Genomic DNA, 23,308 nt, shown 5'->3' with positions numbered 1-23,308 from the left:
CTTGATTTTGTCTGGATCACTCAGGATCACAGAGCAGCCTTGTGTGATGTGGGAACACCACAGCTACTGGGGAGAGTCCTCAATGTCAGGGGCTGCTTTCACACCTGCTCCACGCTCATCTGGATTAGATCAGAATGTCTAGAGATGGGATCCAGGCACTGGTATTTTTAGACTTCCAAAGCGATCACAGAGCAGCCAAGGCAGAGAAGCTCTGGTCTGGCTCATGGTGTGATGGGGATGATTAAGAGACAGAATCTATTTGCAATTGCAGCACAGTGCCCAGTTCAGAGTAGAATTTAGATTCCTATTTCTCTTCCTCCTCTTCCTTCCTGTAGACATTCTGACTTAGCTGGGAATGTGGTGGGACCAGGACAGTGAGATTTTTAAATCTTCCTAGGTGAGGTGACTATGTGACTACATAGGCCAAGTGTGAGAAGGACTTAAGAAAGAATAAAGGAGCCTCTGACATCCGGAAACTGGCCTGGTACCATGAAGGGGCCCTTGACATTCCCAATGGTCTCAACAATTTCAAACACCAACATCCACGCAGCCCCACTCCCTCTTTTTCTTGTTCTTCTCATCCACAAGAGCCTCTTCCCCTGCTCAGGCCAGGGCAGCCAATGTGTCAGCATAAAGAGGGTCAATGTTAGGAGCAAGAGGGCTTGGAAGGGCCACAGAACTAGATACCTTGTGCCATGTAGCCTTTCATAGGTCACTTAGCTTCTCTGTGCTTAGAACAACCCCGAGTGAGAGACAGCCAAGTGAACCAGACGCCCCAGTTCAGGCCTAGCTCTGTGCCTTAGCAGCTAAGTGCCTGGCAAGTTCCTTAACCTCTCTGTGCCTCAGTTTCCTCATCTCTGAAGTGGGGATGACAACAGTGCCTCCTTCCTAGGGCTGCAGAGGGGATCATGCAGTGGACCATGAGGAGTGCTTAGCACCTGGCCACGGAAGCACTGTTAGCAGGTCCTGTGGCCGCTGTTCCTGTAAGTGGAGGCAGCAAGTCCTTCTGTCTGCAGCCCCTCTGCAGGGAAGTGGTGACAGCCCAAGCGTGAGGCAGGAGCTGCCCCTCTGCTGGGAAGCGGCTTCCTCAACAGTGACTGTGGAGGCAAAGCTGACGGTGACGGTGTCTTAGCTGGGCCCTGCGCTGTGGTCAGCGTGAGGAGACGCCTCGGGGCGGGGGTTACCTGCTGTCGCAGCTTGAGGAGCGGGACTCTGAGCTCTGGGACCGTGAGGGGCAGTGGTGATGGCGGTGGCGGCGAGATTTTCGGGGCCGGCTTCGCGATCTTGAGGGGGTGGGGGATGAGAAGGAGGGAATCAGAGGAGAGAGAGAGAGGTTTTGATCTTGTGACACACATCGTTCCCTTGCACTTGAGTAACTGTCCCAAGGTCATGCACGCCCCACTCCCTGCATCACCTTCACTTCCCATCTTTGTAACTGGCCATCCCGAACACAAAGGAGCAGAGAGGGGGTCGTCTAGGGGAGACAGCCTGGTCCCCAGGGCTCCTCTGGAAGCAGGGTGTATGTCACCTGCACCCATCACCTCTCCCTTGCCTAAGGCAGGGGTCTCCATTTCAGGAGCCAGTCAAACATCACAATGTGTGAATCAGTCGAGCACTCAAAAAATACCAACCAGAGGGCACGGGCTAAAGAAAGTGACTTTGCCCCCAGAAGAGTGCTGTGGTACCTGATCTTCTAACTTTTCAAGTCAATGTAGAAATGGAGATTTTTGTGTAATTTATTCCTATTTTAAATGGAAGCTCATTAAAAAAAAAAAAAAAGACACTGCCTGGGGCAAACAAAACACAATTACAGAATCCATTAGGCTTTTGGGCTGCCAATCTGTAACTCAGATCAGGAAAATTAAGTCTGGATTCTTAGCATGGAGTCAAAAGCCCACTTTCAGAGTGAGTTACAAATGTCATTATCAACAAGAATTACAGCACGTGTAATTGCTACCACTACCACTTACTTCGGCTCTCTCTAAATAATAATGATGACTTAGAAGTAGCAATAGCAGTGGCAGTGGTCACTGGGGACATACAAGGAATGTCAATAGTTTGGGTCAAGTCAGGAAGCCAAGGGGTGGTTAGAGATGATTCTATTAAAAGGTAACTTGGTTATCCCAACAAAGGACTCAGGTATTCTTACACAGGTATATCTTGTCCTGTGACCCCTTCTCTGTTTAAAACCCTTGCACTGTCCTCATGTCAAGTCCAGACTCTGACCTTGAACCCCAGGCATCTTCAGGAGCCAGCCCCTGCCTAGCTCTCCAGCCTGCTTGCCTGGCATCTACAGTCCTGGTTTGCAAGGCTCAAGTGACACCGAGGTGCTGGTATTCTGGCTCACACATTTCCCACATTGTATCATGTCTGGATGATGATGGTCATGGCAGGTAAACTGTAACACATACTGCCTGTCAGGCACTGGGTTCTAAGCATTTTCCTTAAGTGGACTCATTTACTCCTCACAACAACCCACAAAGTGGATTCTCTTATTATTCCCGTTTTATAGATGCAGAAACTGAGGTACAGAGATTTAAACCACTTGCCTGACCCTCAGCCTAGAATGGTTATCTCCATCCTTCTCACAGGAAACCTCCTCTTACCACCATGCCCTCTTTCCTGCACCTGGGGTCCCACCATGCCCTGAGCTTCGTCTGCCACTGTGGTGCCAAGACCAGTCCCATGTCTCCCCTGTGTCCTGCTGCACTGTAAGTGCTCGAGACTGGGAGGAATGTCTGCCTAATCTCTGTCCTTGGGCCCCACACAGGGCCTGGCCCCTGTTAGGGCCTCTCTAAGGGACGCTGAACAAGTGGAAGCAAGTTACTCAATGGTTCCCTGTTTAAACGCAGCCTTAACCAACCATGGGTTTTGGCAAGAACAACCACCTTTATCTCAGGGGTGCCTCGTGTTTCTTGCTTCTCCCTCTCCTGACTCTTGTTTTTCTGGCTTTCAGAACCTTCTTTTATGTCCTGCTTGTGATTTCTGAGACTTGGTGCTGGGCAAGGTAGCCACTTTACTGCCCTCAGGCAGGCAGTCCATATCTCAGTGATTTTTTCCTTTTTTTTTTTTTTGATGATTTTCCCAGAACTCCTGGGGTCTGGGCCCAGGCCCTGCTTAGTGACTGTCTAGACTGCAGCCCTTCAGACAAGTGATGCTCATGTCTCTGAGAACAGATGCTCTATCTATGCTTAGGATGAACATATGCTCGACACAGATGACCAGTGACTGCCTCTTGACTTGACTTGAACAAGCTTGATGATCAGGAAGTTCTTCCCTGAGCTAACTTACAGCTCTGCTGCCTCTTTATGGAGCATTCCCCAAGCCCCCGTGCTGGTGCCTGAAATGCCCTCTTTCACACTGACCTTGGGTGGCCAGCAGAGCTGAGCGCCTCCCTCTGTGCCTGCTTCCTCTTTTCCCTCCCCTGCAGCTCACTGACTTTCATCCCATTGCCTTTGATTCTCACTTTAGAAGCTTCTTGGTGGGAGATAAAATATTAGTTGATTGGAAAACACACGCACTAACATTTGCAAGGGTATAAAGTAGGTGGGTTGTAACCAAATTTACTTTTAATTTGGCTGGGAACTGAACTCTGCAGGCAGTGCTGGCTGATTTGAATTTCTACTACTGGCTATAAACCGAGGACCAGCTGGGGACCGAGGCTGGGGGTAGGCGCTCCCCCAGTATCTCCATGCTCTAAGCCCAGGGACCACGGCTGGAACTCACATGTATGCGCACGCATGTGATCAAGCCCCCTTACTCACTCGTGCACACACAGCACACTTGTGTATTGGTAACCCCCCAACACACACCCTCCCTAGGAGTAATGCACACAGATAAATAAGCAGTGCACACACCAAGGGCATGGAACTAACACACTGTAACAGATAGCACCGATATGCACGCTATTTAAGTTCATGCTCACGTAAGCAAGGGCACACGTGATGCATTCTTATGAACACAGATATATATCACACATACATACACACTAGGCACCCACATTGCACACAAACATTTGCGTAATAGAAAAATATACAGATATTTACAAAGTGCACACTATGCATATACGTACCAGGTACAAATGTCACACAACGCACACACAGGCACACAGAACTCACACACAATGGGCACAGACATGTACACCATTCACTTGCATGCACACAGAGACACACATGCACACACACACAGCAAACACCACCTTACACACCCATGCATGCCAAACCCATAGCTGCTCGTCTACACACAGTTCTGTTGTTTGGTCTTCCCCTTCCTTTCCCTTCTCGCCCATCTGCCCCCTCTCCCGTTCCTTTTTTCTTTGGCAATTCTAACCCTCTGGCCGTTCAGAGGTCAGTCCCCCACCTCTCCAGATTGACAGTACATTGCAGGTGGAATGTACATACTGTTTTTTGTGCCTCTTCTCTTCCTTTCTTTTGCTTTTTGGGCTGGAGGAGCTGAATGAGAGATGGCCGATTAATTAAAAGATGCAAAATTCCAGCGAATTATAAAAATAAAGTAGTTAAAATGCTTAACACATGGTGGTCACTAGATCCAGGCAGTTTGGGAATGGACACGGATCGTTTCTAAAACCAGAGCAACCAGCCCACACATACAGACTGACAGGGAATAAAGGATGCCGAGATCAGTTTTGGTAGATTAATGGCAACAGCAGTAGTAAAGGTAACCATATTTGCAATGTTTTGAGGCTTTATTATGGGGAAGCACTCACTAACACTTTTGTCAACAATCTCATTTCATTCTCCCTACAACCTATGACTTCCCTGGTGGCTCAGATGGTAAAGAATCTGCCTGAAATGCGAGCGACCCGGGTTCGATCCCTGGGTTGGGAAGATTCCCTGGAGAAGGAAATGATAACCCACTCCAGAATTCTTGCCTGGAGAATTCCATGGACAGAGGAGTCTGGTGGGTTATAGTCCATGGGGTCACAAGAGTTGGGCATGACTAAGCGACTAACATGTATAGACAACCTATGGCATGTTTAATAAGTATTCATTTTACAGAAAGTGGAAACCGAGCCTCAGATTGGCTGAGAAACTTCACCAGGATCTTACCGGTGAGCTGGGATGTGGCCCCAGATCATGGGTCCCTAGCGCCTATCCTCTTGACTACTGTTGTAGTCTTTTCTATAAGAAAAGACTGGAAAATCCAGAGAGATATTCTAAAGCCTCCTAAAGTTTGGCAGATTCTGAAATGTTCTGCTCATGAATATTTAAGTTTTTTTTTTTTTTTAAAGTCAGAGTACTGGGGTGTAGGCAGAATGGACAATGATGACTCAGGGTCTCCGCATCACCAAATAGAGGCCCCAAAGGCAAATTCTATTTGATAATTCAAGCCAGACTGGCTTCAGGGGATCACCAGGAACCCATCACTGGCCTAAGTCCTGGGAAGGAGAAATTTGATTTCATCCAATTGAAATTGCATCTTGACATGAGCTGTGGGATTTATCTTTGTGTCTGGGACTCAGCCTGGGCAATGGAGATCCCAGGTCCTCACTGAAAGACCAAGTTCACCTCCTGGCTCTGCTGCTGAGTTGCTGTGTGACATCAGGCAGGTTACCTGTCCTCTCAAAGACCCAGTTTCCTTGCCCTTGAAGTGGGGTCACTGCTTAAGCTGTTGGGCTAAGTGAATAGATTACCTTGGTAATCAGTGTCTACTTGTTAACTGAATGAATGAAAGGATTTTGCACTCTGTCAGTGGCTGCAGTTGTGCTACTGTTATTGAGGAAGCCACTGCAGGCTGTCCTGATCCTCTGTCAGACAGACTTGGGCTGTAGTTTTGGCTCTGCCTCCTCTGACTGTGTGTCTGTGGACATGCCGGCCACATCGCCTGAGTCTTAGTTTCTTCATCTGTAAAATGGAAATAATAAAGATATCCTCTGCACAGGGTTGTGATGGGGATGTATAGAGATCAAATACCCATGCATGTGGACAAGGCTTAACATAGGATCTAATTTATAGTGAGTACCCCACAGGTTATAGCTTAATTTGTATTTACCCCGTGGTTCCAACATTAGGCCTCTATCCCTTAGTTAGGATCTGGGAAGGCTTTGGTGGGGTGATGCTTCTCTACATTCCCAACCCAAGATTTCTTTTTTTCTTTTGGCCATGCTGCACATCTTAGTTCCCTGACTCTCATTGAGTTTACATTGAACTCAGGTATTGAACTCATATTGCCTGCATTGTGGGGGCTTCCCAGGTGGTACATTGGTAAAGAATCCACTTCCCAATGCAGGAGATGCAAGAGACGCAGGTTTGATCCCTGGGTCAGGAAGATCCACTGGAGGAGAAAATGGCAACTCACTTCAGTATTCCCGCCTGGGAAATCCCATGGACAGAGGAGCCTGGTGGGCTACAGTCCATGGGGTCACAAAAGAGTCAGACACAACTAAGCACACATGCACACACTCCTGAATTAGAAGTGTGGAGTCTTAACCGCTGGACCACCAAGGAAAGTTCCCAATCCAGATTTCAACCAATGGTCAAACAGACCCTGGTAAGGGTGCTAAGGCTTGCCAGGGAGAAGGATCAGTAGGAACTGGCCTAGCAGCAACCATGTGGCCTGGTGGAAATTGAAAGTTGGCTTGGAACTTTCAGGGAAACCAGATCATGGCCTTCATTTTGGAGGAAACTGAGGCCCAGGAAGATGAAGAGGGAGTGAACACAGAGGTGGAGGCTGAGAGCTGGACCCTAGATGCTACCTAAACTTGGTTAGGAAAGCAGAAAGCCGAGCAAGCAACCAGAGACAACAAGATGCTTACCTGTGCCTTCTCTTCTTGGAGAATGACCTGATTGAGGGGGGAAAAAGGAAGAGAGAGAGAGAGAGAAAGGAAGGGAGAGAGACAGGGAGGGAGCAAAGATGAGGAAGGAGGAGAGAAGAAAGGAACAGAGGGTGTGGGGGAAGAAAATAAATGTGAGTCTGGGTTTCTTTTCCTGGGATGGTTGTATCAGCACATTTATAACTTTTATTTTTCCTGGGATGTTCCCTCATCAGGGATCAAACCCATGCCCCCTGCAGTGAAAGCACGGAGTCGTAACCATTGGACTGCCAGGGGATTTCCTATCAGTGCACTTGTGGCCAAGCTACAAGGGGACCAGGACATCTGGTGAACCCTCCTCCTCTTTTAGATTTGAAGATCATATGAGAAACCCTGGCCTGCATTTTGAATTATCAGTGTTTCAATCCTCACCCAAATTTGTCAGTAAGCCCGTTCTGGAAAAGACTGCATGAGGAGGCCAGGACAGAGAGTCCCTCTGCCTCTTCGCTTCCCCCAAGCCTCACTTTGGTTCTTTCTCTCCCTAGCTGTGGATTCAGCATCATCAACATCTTCAAGGGACAACCAGATTCCACATGTGGAACTCCTACTGGGGTCCCGGCTCTGTACTAAGCATTGCTCACACACAATCTCATTCAGTCTTCCCCCTAAACCTGTAAAGTACTACTGATAGCCATTTGACAAAGACACTGAAACTCAGAGGAATTAAGTTGCCCAGGACCACACAGCTTCACTGTGTAACTCCAATTCATTCTCAGATGTCACCTCCTGTAGCATTTTCCAGTCCCCTCAGGCTGGTTTGGTGTCCCCTTCTCTGTTCCCACAAGCCCTGAGTGAGCTGCCGAGCTGAGCCTCACTAGGGTACAGACTTCTTCATAATATGACTACCGTTGTCCACACTAGAATGTGAGCAACTCGAGGGCAGGGACTGGGTTCTGGCTACTGTTTTGTTCCTGGGGCCCAGAATCTCCTCATTCATGATATACAATGGGTATTAAATAAACAGGTGTGAAAAAGGGATTTTTTTTTTTAACCCTGAAACCTTAGTTAATTGAAGGAGAAGAAAAAGTTCAATGCATCCTCTACCTTTAGCTTCCAGTTCCAAAAAGTCAAATATCATTAACCAAACATTTCAAGAACTTGGAGAAAATGGACTAAGATTAGAGTGATGCTCAGTAGACGAGGGTTTGAGAAGAATCAGATCATATTTCCCGCTCCTAATTTCCCATTTTATGGTCTTCTTTCCCTCTAAACTTCTGACAACCCCTGAGCCAACTGTAGCCCCCCAAAGAAAGTCTGTTTCTAATCCTCTGGCCAAGTCTCTTTCATATGAGAAGCCCTTGAGTGAGACGCCACTTGGTTCCCAAGATCCATATAGAAAAATGCTCCCTCTTTCCATCCCACCCCTAAACTGCGACAAATCGCTCAGCACAGGAAGGTGACAAGCTGGCAGTCTGTGGTCACGGGCAGGCCCTCACCTCATCAAAGAATTCCACATTGGGAAAGATTTCAAATACCAGGTTAACTAAGGGCTTCCCTTGTGGCTCAGTTGGTAAAGAATCTGCCTGCAATGTGGTAGACCTGGGTTTAATCCCTGGATTGGGAAGATCCCTGGAGAAGGGAACAGCTACCCACTCCAGTACTCTGGCCTGGAGAATTCCATGGACTGTATAGTCCATGGGGTTGCAAAGAGTCAGACATGACTGAGCGACTTTCACTTTCACGCCTGTACTGAGCACAAATTCAGACAGGATCAGTGGGCGTGTTTGGACAGGTGGTGGACATAATCTGTGAGACCAAACTGGGTAGAGACCATCTGGCAACAAGGGCTGAGAGCTGACCACACCCCTGGGTTTGGAAAAGCCACGTGGGGGTGAGATGTGGCAGGGTGGGGAACCCAAATGACCTCTTACCTTTTGTTCTGTTGTGATTGTTTAATTGCACAAGTAATCCACCACTGGTGTAGAAAAATTGGAAGATACAGATAAGCAAAAATAAAATATAAACCACTCTTTCCCTGTCATCCACAGCCAACCACAGCAAATAGCTTACGAAGATAAACCCTCTGCCCTCCAAGGGTCAAATTAGCTTTGTAAATGTGTATAGATGGGGGAGGCAGGTTAACTGGGGACAGTGTGGCACCCTGGCACTGTCTAAATGCACAGCAACTCCTCAGTTCCAGCGGATGACTGCCTGTGGGAAGATCGATCCAATGAAGAGAGCTTCTGATTTTACAGAAGTGCTGGAAAACGTTTTGTATTGCAAAATGTTGGCTTGGCCCATGAACCACAGATTTGAGACCTTTCATGTACAGCTTTCCTATCTTTTATTTTTCCCCACAAACTTGTGTGCGTGTGTGTGTGTGTGTGTGTGTACATGCACGTGTGTATAGTGAGCACCTTTGGGAATGTGTGTGCATGCTCAGTCACTCAGTCATATCCAACTCTTTTGAGATCCCATGGGCTGTAGCCCACCAGGCTCCTTTGTTCATAGGATTTTCCAGGCAAGAGTACTGGAGTGGGTTGCCAATTCCTTCTTCAGGGGATCTTCCCAACCCAGGAATCAAACCTGAGTCTTCTGTGGCTCCCACATTGGCAGGTGGATTCTTCACCTCTGAGCCACCTGGGAAACCCTTGGGAATGTGTATTCAGTTCCTAATGCCTCTTAACTACAGTCCACAAGTAATTGTCTACAGGTATGTCCAAAACATGGACAATCTTGAAGCAATGTTTCACATGATCCCATTCTCTAGGACACAGCTGGATCTATCAGAAAGGCCTCTCCATGGGAATTTAGAATAACAAACAAGAGAAATTCAGTATCTTCTTGTGATCGGGCCTGTGACAAGAAGAGACGGGAACAGGGTACAGGGTCGGTGTGCCCCCGTGTGCACTATGGAACTGGGCTTGGGTTGTGTTAGCTTTGGTTCTAGCTCTTCACTGAGACCTGGCTGGTCTCAGAACAAATCCCCCTCAGGCCTGAGTTAGTGTTAGTAGGTCTCTGGTCTTTGCAACAGGAGTCCCAAGTTACACAAGTTACAAATACAAGACCATACACAGATGAGTATTTTTCATAAATGAAACGATAAGCCTCCAAGTGACCTTTCAGTGCCATCCATTGTTGCCCCCACCCCAACCCCACCCGAGGCATCCCTGTGTGCAGAAGAAGAAGGACAGTACCTGTGTCGCTTATGTTTCTTGGAACTTTTCTTCTTCTTCTTCTTGACAGGTGATGGGCTATAAGATGGGGACCTGCCATTGAGAGAAGACATACTTGAGGGAGGGCTTTGAGGGCCAGGATCAGTCCTTTCTCCAGTTCCCAGACACAGCCTCGGCTCTTCCAGGAACACATATCGAGGATGATACTTTGTCTTAAATGTTACTGTGTGTTTTATATGTATTATTTCATTTAATCCTTTTACATACTTCTTAGGTAGGTACAATTGCTACCCTCCTTTTTCAGACAGAGAAAGTGAGATTCAGAGAGGTGAAGTGACTTGCCTAAAGACAGTTGCCTAAATATGGCCAAGAAGTGGAAGAGCTGAGATTCAAATTGAAGCCTCTCTGATCCCAGGGGCTTTGTTCTCAATCACTGCATCACCCCATACCTGCCCTCCTGGTCGGACCACAATATTTACTTTTGTCTGCTGCCCTTCCCCAAACTGTGTATGCTTTAAAGGTCTCTCCTCTGCCCCACCCTGTTTTCTCCCTGGTCAGACCAAACTTCTGCAGGACATCTTGCCAGGATGTTCTCAGCATGGGTCCTTGCCACAAAGGGGTTACCCGAGAAACAGATACCCTAGAATCATGACTATGATTCCAGGCTGAAGTTCAGGTGACTTGAGTTCCAGTCTTGACTCTACCATTAATTCACAAGTCACCTCAGGCATGTCACTGCTCGCTCTAAGTTTCCTATTCTCCCACTGATGAAATACCAAGGTTGAAACATATCTGTAGTTGCAAACTCAATGCCAACAGAGACCTGCCTCTCAGACAGCTTAAATGGATGCAGCAGGTTGGGGGGTAGATGGTATGGAGTGGTGGGGCCTGTGATAAGCCAGGGAGCACCTGACCTAGGGGGATGGCTTCTTTTCAGATTAGCTGAAGGTCTCAGGGAGGAATGCAGGCCTGGGTTTCTACAGCACTTGCCTTTTCAATAGTAGCTGTCAGAGAACATATTTTCATTTGAAATCTCCTGGTTTTAAAACAATGGCCATCATTAAAAAGACAAAAAACAATTTGCAGGTCAAATAAAACATGTCTGCAGGTGGAGATGCAGGGTTGAAAAACAATCTGACTTAGGGAATCAGAGCACCTGTTCCCAAACACACTGAATGAATGAAGGAATGAGTGAATGAAGCCTAATCCCTGTGGCTTCCTTCTTTTTTTTTTGGCTTCCTTACTTGACATGTTCTCCTGCCCACCCCTAAAATCAGGAAGCTCAGGCCACTTACCCCAATTCTACCCCTCACCCTAGAATGGCTGGAACTCAGGTCTTCATTCACATTACCCTCTGGGCCCTCTTTGGGCCTCACCACTTAGAACTAGGCTAAAGAAGGGGTGAAGGAAACTCCTGAAAACATGGAGTTGGGGCCCAAGGCATCCAGATTCTGCTCTCTGCTGCCCCCTGGAGGCTTCTTCAAATACTGCCTCCAAAGTTTTTTAACTTGCCCCTTATCTAAGGAATGAAGAACTAAAGAGCCTTGACAAAACCCACTGCAATGTTGTGAAGTAATTAGCCTCCAACTAATAAAAATAAATGAAAAAAAAAAAAAAAAAAAAGAAAGTGAAAGAGGAGAGTGGAAAAGCTGGCTTAAATCTAAACATTCAGGGAGGCGGGAGGGGGGATCGAGAAGGGGAACACATGTAAATCCATGGCTGATTCATGTCAATGTGTGGCAAAAACCACTACAATATTGTAAAGTAATTAGCCTCCAACTAATAAAAATAAATGGGAAAAAAAAAAGGAAAAAAAAAAAAAAACTCCTCCTGCACCCCCCCCAAAAAACAAAAAAACTATAAACATTCAAAAAACTAAGATCGCGGCATCTGATCCCATCCCTTCATGGCAAATAGACGGGGAAAGAATGGAAACAGTGACAGACTTTATTTTTTTGGGCTCCAAAATCACTGCAGATGGTGACTGCAGCCATGAAATTAAAAGATGCTTACTCCTTGGAAGAAAAACGGTGACCAACCTAGACAGCATATTAAAAAGCAGAGACATTACTTTGCTGACAAAGGTCCATTGTGGAATGGACCTAGTCAGTTGACCATAGTCAATACTGTGGTTCTCGCAGTAGTCATGTATGGATGTGAGAGTTGGACCATAAAGAAAGCTGAGTGCCGAAGAATTGATGCTTTTGAACTGTGGTGTTGGAGAAGACTCTTGAGAGTCCCATGGACTGCAAGGAGATCAAACCAGTCAATCCTAAAGGAAATCAGTCCTGAATACTCATTGGAAGGACTAATGCTCAAGCTGAAACTCCAATACTTTGGCCACCTGATGTGAAGAACTGACTCATTGGAAAACACCCTGATGCTGGGAAAATTGAAGGTGGAAGGAGAAGGGGACAACAGAGGATGAGATGGTTGGATGGCATCAGCGACTCGATGGACATGAGTTTGAGCAAGCTCCAGGAGTTGATGATGGACAGGGAAGCCTAGCATGCTGCAATCCATGGGGTTGCAAAGAGTCAGACACGACTGAGCAACTGGACTGAGGTCATGTAAGAAACATCTCTCTGACCACCCCTTGGGGCCTGGAACACAACTTGCTTTTAGTGTAGGGATTTATAGCAGAGAAGAAAGCCTGAAAACAATTTTAAACGCAAAAAAGCTAAAAGTATTGTGTATAGAAAAAAATTCATATGGTACAAAAGAGTCAATAGCTGGAAAAAATAAAATGTCCATTATCCTTGGCATTTTTGTAGTGGTAGAAGCAATTGAGGAGCCTAGAATCAAGTGTCTGTAGGTTCTGTCACCTCCTCTCTGAGCCTTTATTTTCTCATCTGTAAAATGGGGATAATAACTATAAGATAAAGCAGTCATGATGACTAGAGTCAATACCGTGTATTTGAAAGTTGCTAAAAGATTAGATCTTAAGATTTCTCATCACAAGAAAAACAGCTATAACTATGTGAGATCAAAGTGCCTGGAATGGCACTTACATAAAGTGAGTTCTCCAAAAATACATAAAGAAGTAAATACTAATGGTCACGATCATGCTTCATATTAACTATCATTTACTATGTGCCAGACACTGTGACAGCTGCTTCCACATCAACTTTCTTGTCTAATACTCACAAAACCCCAAGAAGTAAGTATTTCTACCATTTTATAGAAATGGAAACAGGCTCAGAGAGGTGAAGTGACTTGCCCAAGGTCACACAGCAAGTTAAGAGGCAAAGAGGGGATCTGAATCCCAGAGGAGTCACTGCCTAACTCAAGAACCCCTTTGTCCCTTCCCCCATCTTCAGGGTGTCATGGCCCCTTGGATCCCTCACCTCCTTCTCTTCTTCCGGGTAGCTTTCTTCTTTTTTTTCTTCCCCCTGGAGGAAGGTAGCGGCGTCAAGTCTTTGCTGCGGGAGGCACTGAGGAGAACACAGAACAAGGCATTAGAGGACCCAGGGTTCCCCGAGCCGTCAACTGGTGCTGTTGTAGCTGAGAGACGATCCAGTTCCTTGGAGGGTGAAGGACCCACAGTGAATACCTAATCACCACCTCATGGCTGATTTGGTTGCACTTCAGGTTAAACGCCGCAAATAAGGAGCCAATGCTGACCTAATGAGACAGATGCTCTACGTTACCCAAACACCAATTGATTCTTTAAAACAGAGTTATAGAGGTTAACTTCTCCTTAATAGATTTATTATTGAATTTGCAAATGGCTCACCTTGGTAAATAAATCAGTTTTTAAATAATTAATCGGCAGTTCAGCACCCTCCCTCCCCAATACATTGTGTCTGTAGTTCCTGCTGGAAATTAAATGGGAGGCAAAAGGTAGGTTAAGTAGCAGCTGATTATTAAAAGTATATTTGCCAAGGTCTAATGTAACGAGATACATATCTCATATCGCTTCACAGAACCTCAAAAACCTCCACTCCTCAGGAATAATTATTTCCTGTTCAATTAAATTCAAATGCTCAGGCTGCAGTTAAATGAAGTCAAGTTATCTTCTTTTATAATTGGGGCAGGCTCCAGGGATTTTTTTTTTAAAGCAGTATCCATCCCACGGCAAAAAGATATGGTTTTGGATGAAAAACTGCTTGGGAATTGAAACAGGCCAACTCCAGTGAACCTCACTGGGAAAAGAGAATATTAATAAGACTATTATTGTCATTATTAGTAGTAACACAGCTACTGTATATTCACTTACTATGCACCAAATGTTTTATATACTTTGATACTAACAAAAGCACTTTGAGGGTGTTATGATTTTTACTGTCTCATTCTACAGGCAAAGAAAATCAGGCTCAGAAAGCTGAACTGCCTGGCTCAAGGGTGCACAGTTAGGAAGTGTCTGAGCTGGGATATGAATTGAGGCCTGTGTGATTACTATCCTGAGAGCTTTCCCACAAAACCAGCTGCTTTCTCAAACTTGTTTGTGTGGCTGATCTTTTGGAAGTTACTTAACTCTTTATAAAACATCAAAAAATGCTGCCATAATTAATTCCATTCTAAGAATCTGGTATTTATAGTTAATAGGAAAAAAAATGATATAAGTAATTAGAATACATGTTAACATCTCTGCATTGACAGTCAACAAAAATCATATAGCTATATCTTCAAGAGACTCACTCTTAGCGGGTTAAAAATAAAAATCATAGGGGGTAAATATTTAACTACTTAGACACCTGTTCACTAGCCTCGGGAGTCTATGAATCCTCTAAAATGGTACACAGAATTAGGAGGGTGTTCTTAGTACTCATAGCTTCCAACTAATTCTCAGATGGGTTTTGATTTGATTTAAGGATCTCAAAGAGGAACTTGCAAGAGACAGAGGGGAAGAGTGGTCAGAGAAATAAACTTCGTTTTTCCGTCCTCAACTTGAACTTCCGCGTTAGATCAGAGAGAGGGATGGGGGCAGAATCTCACCTGCGTGCTGTGGCGGGACTGGGCTCCCGGCAGGCTTTGCCTCTGTCCCAGCTGTTGGTGCCCAAGACCTTGGAGGCCAAATGCTGGCTCAGCTTTTCCGAGGGTCCATCCTGAGCTGGGACCATGGGGCTGCTCTGGGGTTCTGTCCTATAGAGGAAGAAAGGAGGAGGTGAAAGCATTAGGATATGACAGAGATTCTTAATGTTCATCAAGCATGCACAGATGTCTGACTTCCCCTGGAGTTAAGTTGGGGTCATAAATATCATCAGGGGTCAATGGTCTCCGAGTGGGGGAGATATATACTGTTTCCATTTTGAGGCAGTCAGATCTGTGTGCCATCCATCTCCAGCTCCCTCTCCCCCTCTGTCCCAGTGACTTTCGAGGCCACACCTTCCAAACAGCGAAGCTACTGGATGGAGGAGAGATGCCTGGATCACATCAGACTTTGCATGACAGAAATAAGCCTTAGTTAGGTTAAGCCACTGAGGTTTAGGGGCTTATTTGTTACTGCTTAGGCTATCCTGGGGCTTCGCTGGGGGCTCAGAGGCTAAAGTGTCTGCCTCCAATGCGGGAGACCCAGGTTTGATCCCTGGGTTGGGAAGATCCCCTGGAGAAGGAAATGGCAACCCACTCCACTATTCTTGCCTGGAGAATTCCATGGTCGGAGGAGCCTGGTAGGCTACAGTCCACAGGGTTGCAAAGAGTCGGACACGACTGAGCGACTTCATTTACACTTTTCACTTTCAGGCTATCCTGACTTAATCACAGGGAGGGGCTGGGAATCAGCATTTTACTTCCTTCCTCAAGACTAAATCGGAGGCCAAAAGCAAGACAGGATTAGTTCAAATTCTCTTTTGCCATTTCTATCCCATTTTTCTATCTTATCTGTGTGTGGCACAGAGATATCTTAATTCAAACACTATCTTCACCATTTAGTAACTATAGAACCTTGGATCAGTCGCTCAACCTCTCTGAGTTGCAATTTACTCAGCTATAAAATAGAGGATAATATCAGTCCATATATCATTGAGTTGTTGTGAAGATAAGATAATATAAGCAAACATGAAAGGCCTAAAATATGTCATTTCCATTTTCCTTTACTTCTCTGTGAACCAAGCCTCCTATCTGGTGTCCTTAGCAGGTGTGAGCTCACCCACTTGGGACAGCAGTTCCAATGAAGGCCCGAAGTCCTCCCCTCTGCCTCTGAGATGAGGTCCAAACTGCACAGGAAGATGATCTGTGTCCCACCTCCTTCTCTGAGTCCCAGAGAAAGAAAAGAAACTGCCTAGTTACTCAGTTTCTGAAAGGGTTGTCACTCAAATCTCTTGGCTCCTAACCAGGAAGAGTCAGGAGTCTGAGAGCCACAGGTGGATCTAGCAACATCCAGCAAGCATGATTGCTGCCCTCCCTGCCTGCCTGCCCTGCCTGCAGATCCCAGGTCAAGCACTGATCAAAGGTATTAGCATCTCTCCTGCATCGAGCTTCTGCAGCCATTGCATCAAGATTGGTTTTATGACTCAGGATAAATGTATCTGATAAGCCCCCCTGCTCCTTGGGGCTGCCAAGAGCGCAGGCCAAGCCTGGTCAATATTGAAGGGAGGGCAGCAAAACACATCCATCTCTGTCAGCCGCTTATCAGTGTATCTTTAGAAGCAGAGCTGGGAGATGCTCCAAGCCCAGGAAGGATGGAGATTCTAGCGGGGTCTACCCAGCCCTTCTCACTATCATTTCCATGCTTCCAGAACTCCACTTTTCCGTATACTTCCCTGCCCCACTTCCCCCATGGTGAGGGTTCCATTTCCACATCTTTGTTCCCTCCGGTCTATCTGTGTGGAATGCTGTCCTGGCTCTTTTCAGACAACTCAAAGCTTGCAATTTCTGCCCAGCCTCCAGCAAGGTTTGCCTCTTGCCATTCTTGTCCCAGCTGAGGCTAACCTAAAATTCATTGACTCTGATTCCCTGAGTGCCTGCAGTGTCTCCAGGCCAGTTTTAAGTGTGGGGATGTAGTGAACAAGACACAGGTGTTCCCAGAGATTGTGGAGTTTGGATTATACATGGAAAAGCAGGTAATAAATGCACAAGCAAGTAATAATATGGCTTATTCATCAGTAATAAATTATAGAGAGAATAAATCAGTGTAAAGGGCCTAGAAAAGTGAGAGGGGTGACTGTTACTTCATATTGGGTAATCATGGAGGGAACTTCCCTGGTGACTCACTGGGAGAGTCTGCTTGCCAAAGCAGGAGATGTGGGTTCAACCCCTGGTTTGGGAAGATCCCCTGGCATAGGAAATGGCAACCTGCTCTAGTATTCTTGCCTGGGAAATCCCATGGACAGAGGAACCTGGCAGGCTACAGTCCAACAGGTCACAGAAGATTGGGACATGACTTAACAACTAAACAACAACAACAGCAAAATAATCATGGAGGGCCTTTCTTAGGAAGTAACGAGGGTGGAGACTTGAATGACCAGGGACTAACCTTGCAGTTTGTGTTGACTTTAAAATGTGTTCACAAATTTTTGACATTCATACCATCAATTAGGGAGCCTAATCTCCCTCCCCTAGGATACTGGATGGGCTAGTGACTCAAGTTGAATGAACAGAATGAAGTAAAAGTGATGATGTGTGACTTTCAAGACTAGGTCATGAAGGTAACTTCTGCCTCTTCCTCTTGGACTGATCACTTTGAGGGAAGTTGGCCGCCATGTAGTGAGGACACTCAGCAGCCCTGTGGAGACATCCATGTGACAAAGAACCGAGACTTCCTGCCAACAGCCAGCGCAACCAGCCATGTGAGTGAATCACCTTGGAAGTGAGTCTTCCAGCCCCGTCAAGCCATCAGATGAGACAGCAGGCATGGCTAATGTCTGAGAGGTAGTGACCCAGTCACCCAGCCAAACTTCTAACTCAAGGAAACTGCAACTTAACTGTTAATTGTTGTTCTAAGGCACAAAAATTTGGGGTATTTTGTTGCTCAGTAATATGTAACTTCTACACAGGTATCTGTAAGCGGTATGTTCCAGGCAGAAGGAATATCAAGTTCAAAGACACTTGGCATACACAAGAAACAGCAAGCAGGGGTAGGAATGATAAGAGGAGAGATCAGAGATGAGGTCTTTATAGGCCATGGGAAAAACTTTGGGTCCCCTGTGGCTGAGATGGGTGATGTTCAGAAGGTTCACTCCCTGAGCTCAGGACACTCAAAGAAAGAGACGGAAGGACAGAGACAGAGAGACCATTGCAATAGACCAGGCCCAGAGAAGGGTGGCAGCAATGGAGGTGATGAGATGTGATTAGATTCTGCTATATTTTGAAAGCAGAACTAGCATCCTTGGCTGCTGGTTAAATGTGGGATAAACAATCAGCAATATTTGTTCAGTGAATAAATGAAAGGGCAAAGGCATTGACTAAAGAGAACATTCATCTGTTTCAAAAAATTATAAAGAGCTTTTTGAGATGCCTTGAGCTAATCCCTTCATGGTAACAGTTGGTGGAAATAACCCAGCCAATACCTCTGTCTACTCACATGGCTCAATCAACGCCTTTTCTTTTATTCCTCATATTTCCCTTAGAAAAATGATCAGTGTGCTTATCAATGCATGTGTATTTCCCAAGAGAGTCTTGAGTTGGACACACATAGAAGAATGGAATTTGGGGCTTTCTGGAGCATTATAGGAAACCAAGACACAAATATGTGCCTGAGGCAACCTTGTCCTAGGCAGAAACTGAGCGTTGATGTGACGAGTTTGGCAGTGAATGACAAATAGTGCTGGCATTGGGGGAAGGTATCAGTGACTTGTGCTAATAGAGGCATGGGTTATCTCCAGTGTGGGGAAAGCTGGTGGGTGCTATTGCCAGGCACTGGGGGACAAGGCTAAGGGCGGGGACAATGCCTCATCCATCGCTACCAGCAGCATGGTTCAGAATTAGGGATAGGGAATCCCTGACAACGGTTTGATGAGTAGAGGTAAAGGAGTTGTTGCAGTTTATAACTTGACACTCCCTGACGTGGTAATATTTTTTTTTTTTTCCAATAGCATTGGTCTCCCATTCCTGGTGTTGGGTACTTCACATGGGATTACAAAACAAAGAAGAATAGAATTAATTCTATCAGGTTGACAGGGAGTGGTGAGGGAAAGAAGAAAGGATTCCTTCCTCATATAATATTAAAGATTTTTTTCAATGTGTTCTAGCACTTTGCCTCTTAGCTTTTTTAAAACTGAAGGAGACTCAGGGAGCATGTAGTCCAGGCTTTGCTAAACTTGGCACAGTTTCAGAGGCGCCCAAGGAGCTTTTGAAAATACAGATTCCTAGGTCCCATCGTAGCCATAATAAATCAGACCTGTCCAAGGATGAAATGTGGGGACCTGTATCTTAAAGAAACATCCCAGGTAATTCTGCCTTCTACTGGGTCAACACATCCAAAGTGATCACTGGGATTAAAAAGCTCTGACTGATCTGGCCTCTCTCCTACTCTAGACGCCATTTTCTACCCCCCACCTCTCCCTTACTCTGCTCCGGCCACGTGGCCTTCTTGCCACTCTTCATATGGAACAGGTCCCTTAACCAGGGCCTTTGCTCTTTCTGTTGCCTCCACCTGGTATGCTGTTCTTCCAGCTCCTTCCTTTCACTCAAATGTCACCTCCTCAGGGAAGCCCTCCCTGACTTCTTTAAGCAATCATGCCCTTCTTGTCAGCTGCCTCCATCACAGTCTTGTTGTACCTTCCCTCCTCCAGAGTACTCATTACTATGAAGATCTGAAATGACCATTTTCAATGTTTATTTGCTAATTGTCTTCTGGACTAGAATGTGAGCTTCCTGAGAGTGGCAACTAGTCTCTTTTCACACCACTGGGTCCCTAAGGATCTAGTGCATGGCATAGCATGCCTTCCTGCTCAAGAAACATTTGTTGAATGAAGGAAGGAAGGAATTTACAAATAAATTCTGATGACTGATCTCATGTGAGAACCATAGATCAGATGCAACTTCTCCTTGCATTTAAATTAGCAGAGGTCCAGGGAGAAGGACCTGTCTGAGGCCACACAGCACTTCAGAGTACTCAGACCTCAGCCATGGCACCCCCACCCCCTTAGCCCCACCCATCTTCCTTCCTTGCTTCCAGCTTTGCATCCTTGCAGGGCTTTAAGAAAAATCCTATGTCCCATCGTTGCTGAGGAGTAGCGGCAGCTGCCTTGTTTTTACCACACGGCCCTTTGATGTTGCATTAAAAAAAATACTTAAAAGAAGGCAAGATCTTCAGGGGACAGCTAAAACAGTGAAGTCAAGGGCTGGCGCACTCCGCTTCACAGAAGGAGGGAGGGAGCCATGAGTGCTGAATTCCTCAAGGCCTCCCTGCTCGGTTCCTGCTAATCAGCGACCTAGAGCTTAGATGCTGCTCTCTGTAGTCATGGCAACCAGCAGATTCCCAGCCTCCGATAAGAGGGCTGAACTTTCTGCAAAAGTCTCCTGAGCTGCCTCCCCCATCAAAGCTCGTGACTCCACCAAAGTGCTCACTCAGCCTGGTTGGGAGCCTCGAGTGCTAGTTTGAGTTAAACACTATTTGGGGAATCAGACACAAACAACGTTGGAGGGAAGTGAGAACCCCGGCCTCCACTTATCTCTGTGCAGAATGAGGAAACTGAGGTCCCAAAAAACAAGGAGCCTTACCCAAGGCTACATGGAGACAGATGTTAGAACTCTGGATTGAACTATGTGGCCTTTTGACTCCTAGTCCAGTGCTCTTTTCATGTTCTTTATTTATTTGGCTGCATCGGGTCTTAGTTGTGACATGTGGGCTCTTTGTTGTGGCACACAGGCTTCTATAATTGTGGCACACATGCTTAGTTGCTGCTCGGCATGTAGGATCTTAGTTCCCCTGACTCACACACCCTGCATTGTAAGGTGAACTCTCAACCACTGGACCATCAGGGAAGTCCCTTTTCCATATCCTTTGATCATAATTACAGCAGGCATTTATCAAGCACCTACTCTGTGCCAGACGCCAAGCTAAGCTTTTCTCATGCATTGTCTCATTTAAGCTTCCAAAGAAACCCAGGAGCAGGCATGGCCATGCCCACTCTCAGTTCAGTTCAGCTGCTCATCGGGTCTGACTCTTTGCGACCCCATGGACTGCAGCACACCAGGCTTCCCTGTCCATCATCAACTCCTGGAGCTTGCTCAAACTCATGTTCATCAAGTCAGTGATGCCATCCAACCACCTCATCCTCTGTTGTCCCCCTCTCCTCCTGCCTTCAATCTTTCCCAGCATCAGGGTCTTTTCCAATAAGTCAGTTCTTCACATCAGGTGGCCAAAGTATTGGAGTTCAGCTTCAGCATCAGTCCTTCCAATGAATATTCCTTGGTTTTAAAGGAAAGGACTGATTTCCTTTAGGATGGACTGATTTGATCTCCTTGCAGTCCAAGGGACTCTCAAGAGTCTTCTCCAACATCACAGTGCAAAAGCATCACTTCTTCAGTGCTTAGCTTTCTTTATAGTCCAACTCTCACATTCATACATGACTACTGGAAAAACCACAGCTTTGACTAGATGGACCTTTGTTGGCAAAGTAATGTCTCTGCTTTTTAATATGCTGTTTAGGTTGATCACAGCTTTTCTTCCAAGGAGCAAGCGTCTTTTAATTTCACGGCTGCAGTCACCATCTGCAGTGATTTTGGAGCCCAAGAAAATAAAGTCTGTCACTGTTTCCATTGTTTCCCCATTTATTTGCCATGAAGTGATGGGACCGGATGCCATGATCTTAAGTTTTCTGGACGCCCACTATACAGACAGAGAAACTGAGACCCAGGGACAGCAAGAATACCAGTCACCCTGCTTGTTTATGAGAATCAGCTGAGAAAAAAAGGAGAGCAATCTGGAAAACACTCTGAAAACATAAGGAAGTAATAAGTGGGGGCACAAGGTGAATGTTAGTAATTTTCCTGTAAGACAGGGACTTGTTTCATGGGTTTGGAGAAGTTGATGCATCTTAAGGTTTGGCCTGCATCTTATATTCCATAAATAGAAAGGGCACTTGGCCATTAGATTCAGGACATCCCTGACACTTATTTTCCCCAGCCCACCAATAGCTTCTCCCAGGGTGTAGAACACTTGCAAATCCAGTGTCTCAACGGATGCTGACAAGGCTCTCAGTAAGGTGCTCAGTTTGATGAACTTATACCCATTACTCAGATGAAGACACTGAGACCTGGGGAGGCAAAGGCAGTTGCTTCTCATCCAAGGTTCATGCCCAGGTTCTTGTTCTATATTTGCCTCCAGAGTTGTGAATGACCTGCCCTTGTCTCTGTACTGAGCCAGAAACCTACCGTCTCCTTGTTTCAGTAGAGAATGATGGTGCAAGACCCTCAGCTCATGAGTCCAACAGAGAGCCTGAGTCTTATTATGGGACTAAGCTAGCTCTTGGGCAAGATGGATTTGGCTAATTTGTGCCTTGGCTCCTGGAACTTTGGTTTGGGTCCTATTACTATCCTGGCCTGAGGTCTTGGTACCAAGTCCCTTTCAAGGTTAATTAAGCCTTGTTGGGGATAATTTGCACGAGCTGTGACTCTTTTGAGTTTTGATCTCATAGTTGGAAAAAAAGCACAGGAACTTGGGGGAAGACTGGGGATTCCAGAGAACCACTGTAGGAAACATCATTTGGATGCATGGACCACAATGCTCAGCTTCAGGAACTGAATGAAAAAGCAAAGAAGTTTTATGAGGCTGGCATTTCCCTCATCATTTCATTCACTTATTCAGCAGCTGTTTACTAAACACCTAGTTGGTATTAGATTTTAAGGACTCCAAAGTAACTAAGACTTATTTGTGTCCTCAAGGAGTTTCCAACCTGGAAGAGGAACGTTGATTCCTCAGTTGGGGATTACAATGTGGCAAGTTCTCCAATGGAGAGAAGCTCAGAGGACCACAGAGACAGCACCTAATCCAGCATGGGAAAAGTTTCCTAAAAGATGTATGGGAATTGGTTAGGTGCAAAGGCCAAGTACAGAGCCACAGCAATGGACTTCACAGAACTGCAGAGGAAGCAGTAGTTGGAAGAGATAGTTGGGGTGGAGAATGGAATAGTTGAGGCTGACTTATTTCACTTAGCATAATGCCCTCAAGGTATATCCATGTTGTTGCAAATGGCAGGGCTCCCTTCCTTTTTATGAATGAATTCCATTTTATCTATTAGATATATTAATAGATATGATATATCTATTGTCACATTGTCTTTATCCATTCATCTGGTGATGGAAACTTAGGTTGTTTCAATGTCTTGGCTACTGTAAATAATGCTGAAGTGAATGTGGGAGAGCAGAAAAAATACAGGAGCTGAGACTAAGGAGGCAGACAGGGCTAGAGTCTTCAGGGCCGTGTGGACAGCTGCTTCTCACGCCTTCACGTGCATGTGAATTTGTTAGAAAT

At 45.9% G+C, this 23,308-nt stretch overlaps 1 protein-coding gene across 2 annotated transcripts in view; it reads right to left on the bottom strand.

Moving 5' to 3' along the window:
- SRRM4 (serine/arginine repetitive matrix 4) overlaps positions 1 to 23,308 on the bottom strand; it is a 169,896-nt gene that overhangs the window by 32,778 nt on the left and 113,810 nt on the right. For both annotated transcript variants that reach the window (XM_043901804.1, XM_043901803.1), the window contains exons 2-7: positions 14,887 to 15,033; positions 13,296 to 13,382; positions 9,970 to 10,041; positions 6,776 to 6,802; positions 4,401 to 4,451; positions 1,185 to 1,283 (exon numbers count right to left, since the gene is read on the bottom strand). In XM_043901804.1, coding sequence (XP_043757739.1) covers positions 1,185 to 1,283; positions 4,401 to 4,451; positions 6,776 to 6,802; positions 9,970 to 10,041; positions 13,296 to 13,382; positions 14,887 to 15,033 — 483 coding nt within the window. The remainder of the gene's footprint in view (positions 1 to 1,184; positions 1,284 to 4,400; positions 4,452 to 6,775; positions 6,803 to 9,969; positions 10,042 to 13,295; positions 13,383 to 14,886; positions 15,034 to 23,308) is intronic.

Source organism: Cervus elaphus, chromosome 5 (assembly GCF_910594005.1).
Source record: "Cervus elaphus chromosome 5, mCerEla1.1, whole genome shotgun sequence".
NCBI lineage: Eukaryota > Metazoa > Chordata > Mammalia > Artiodactyla > Cervidae > Cervus > Cervus elaphus.
Note: the sequence above shows the minus strand (reverse complement) of the source record. Positions and strands in the feature narration are given on the sequence as shown.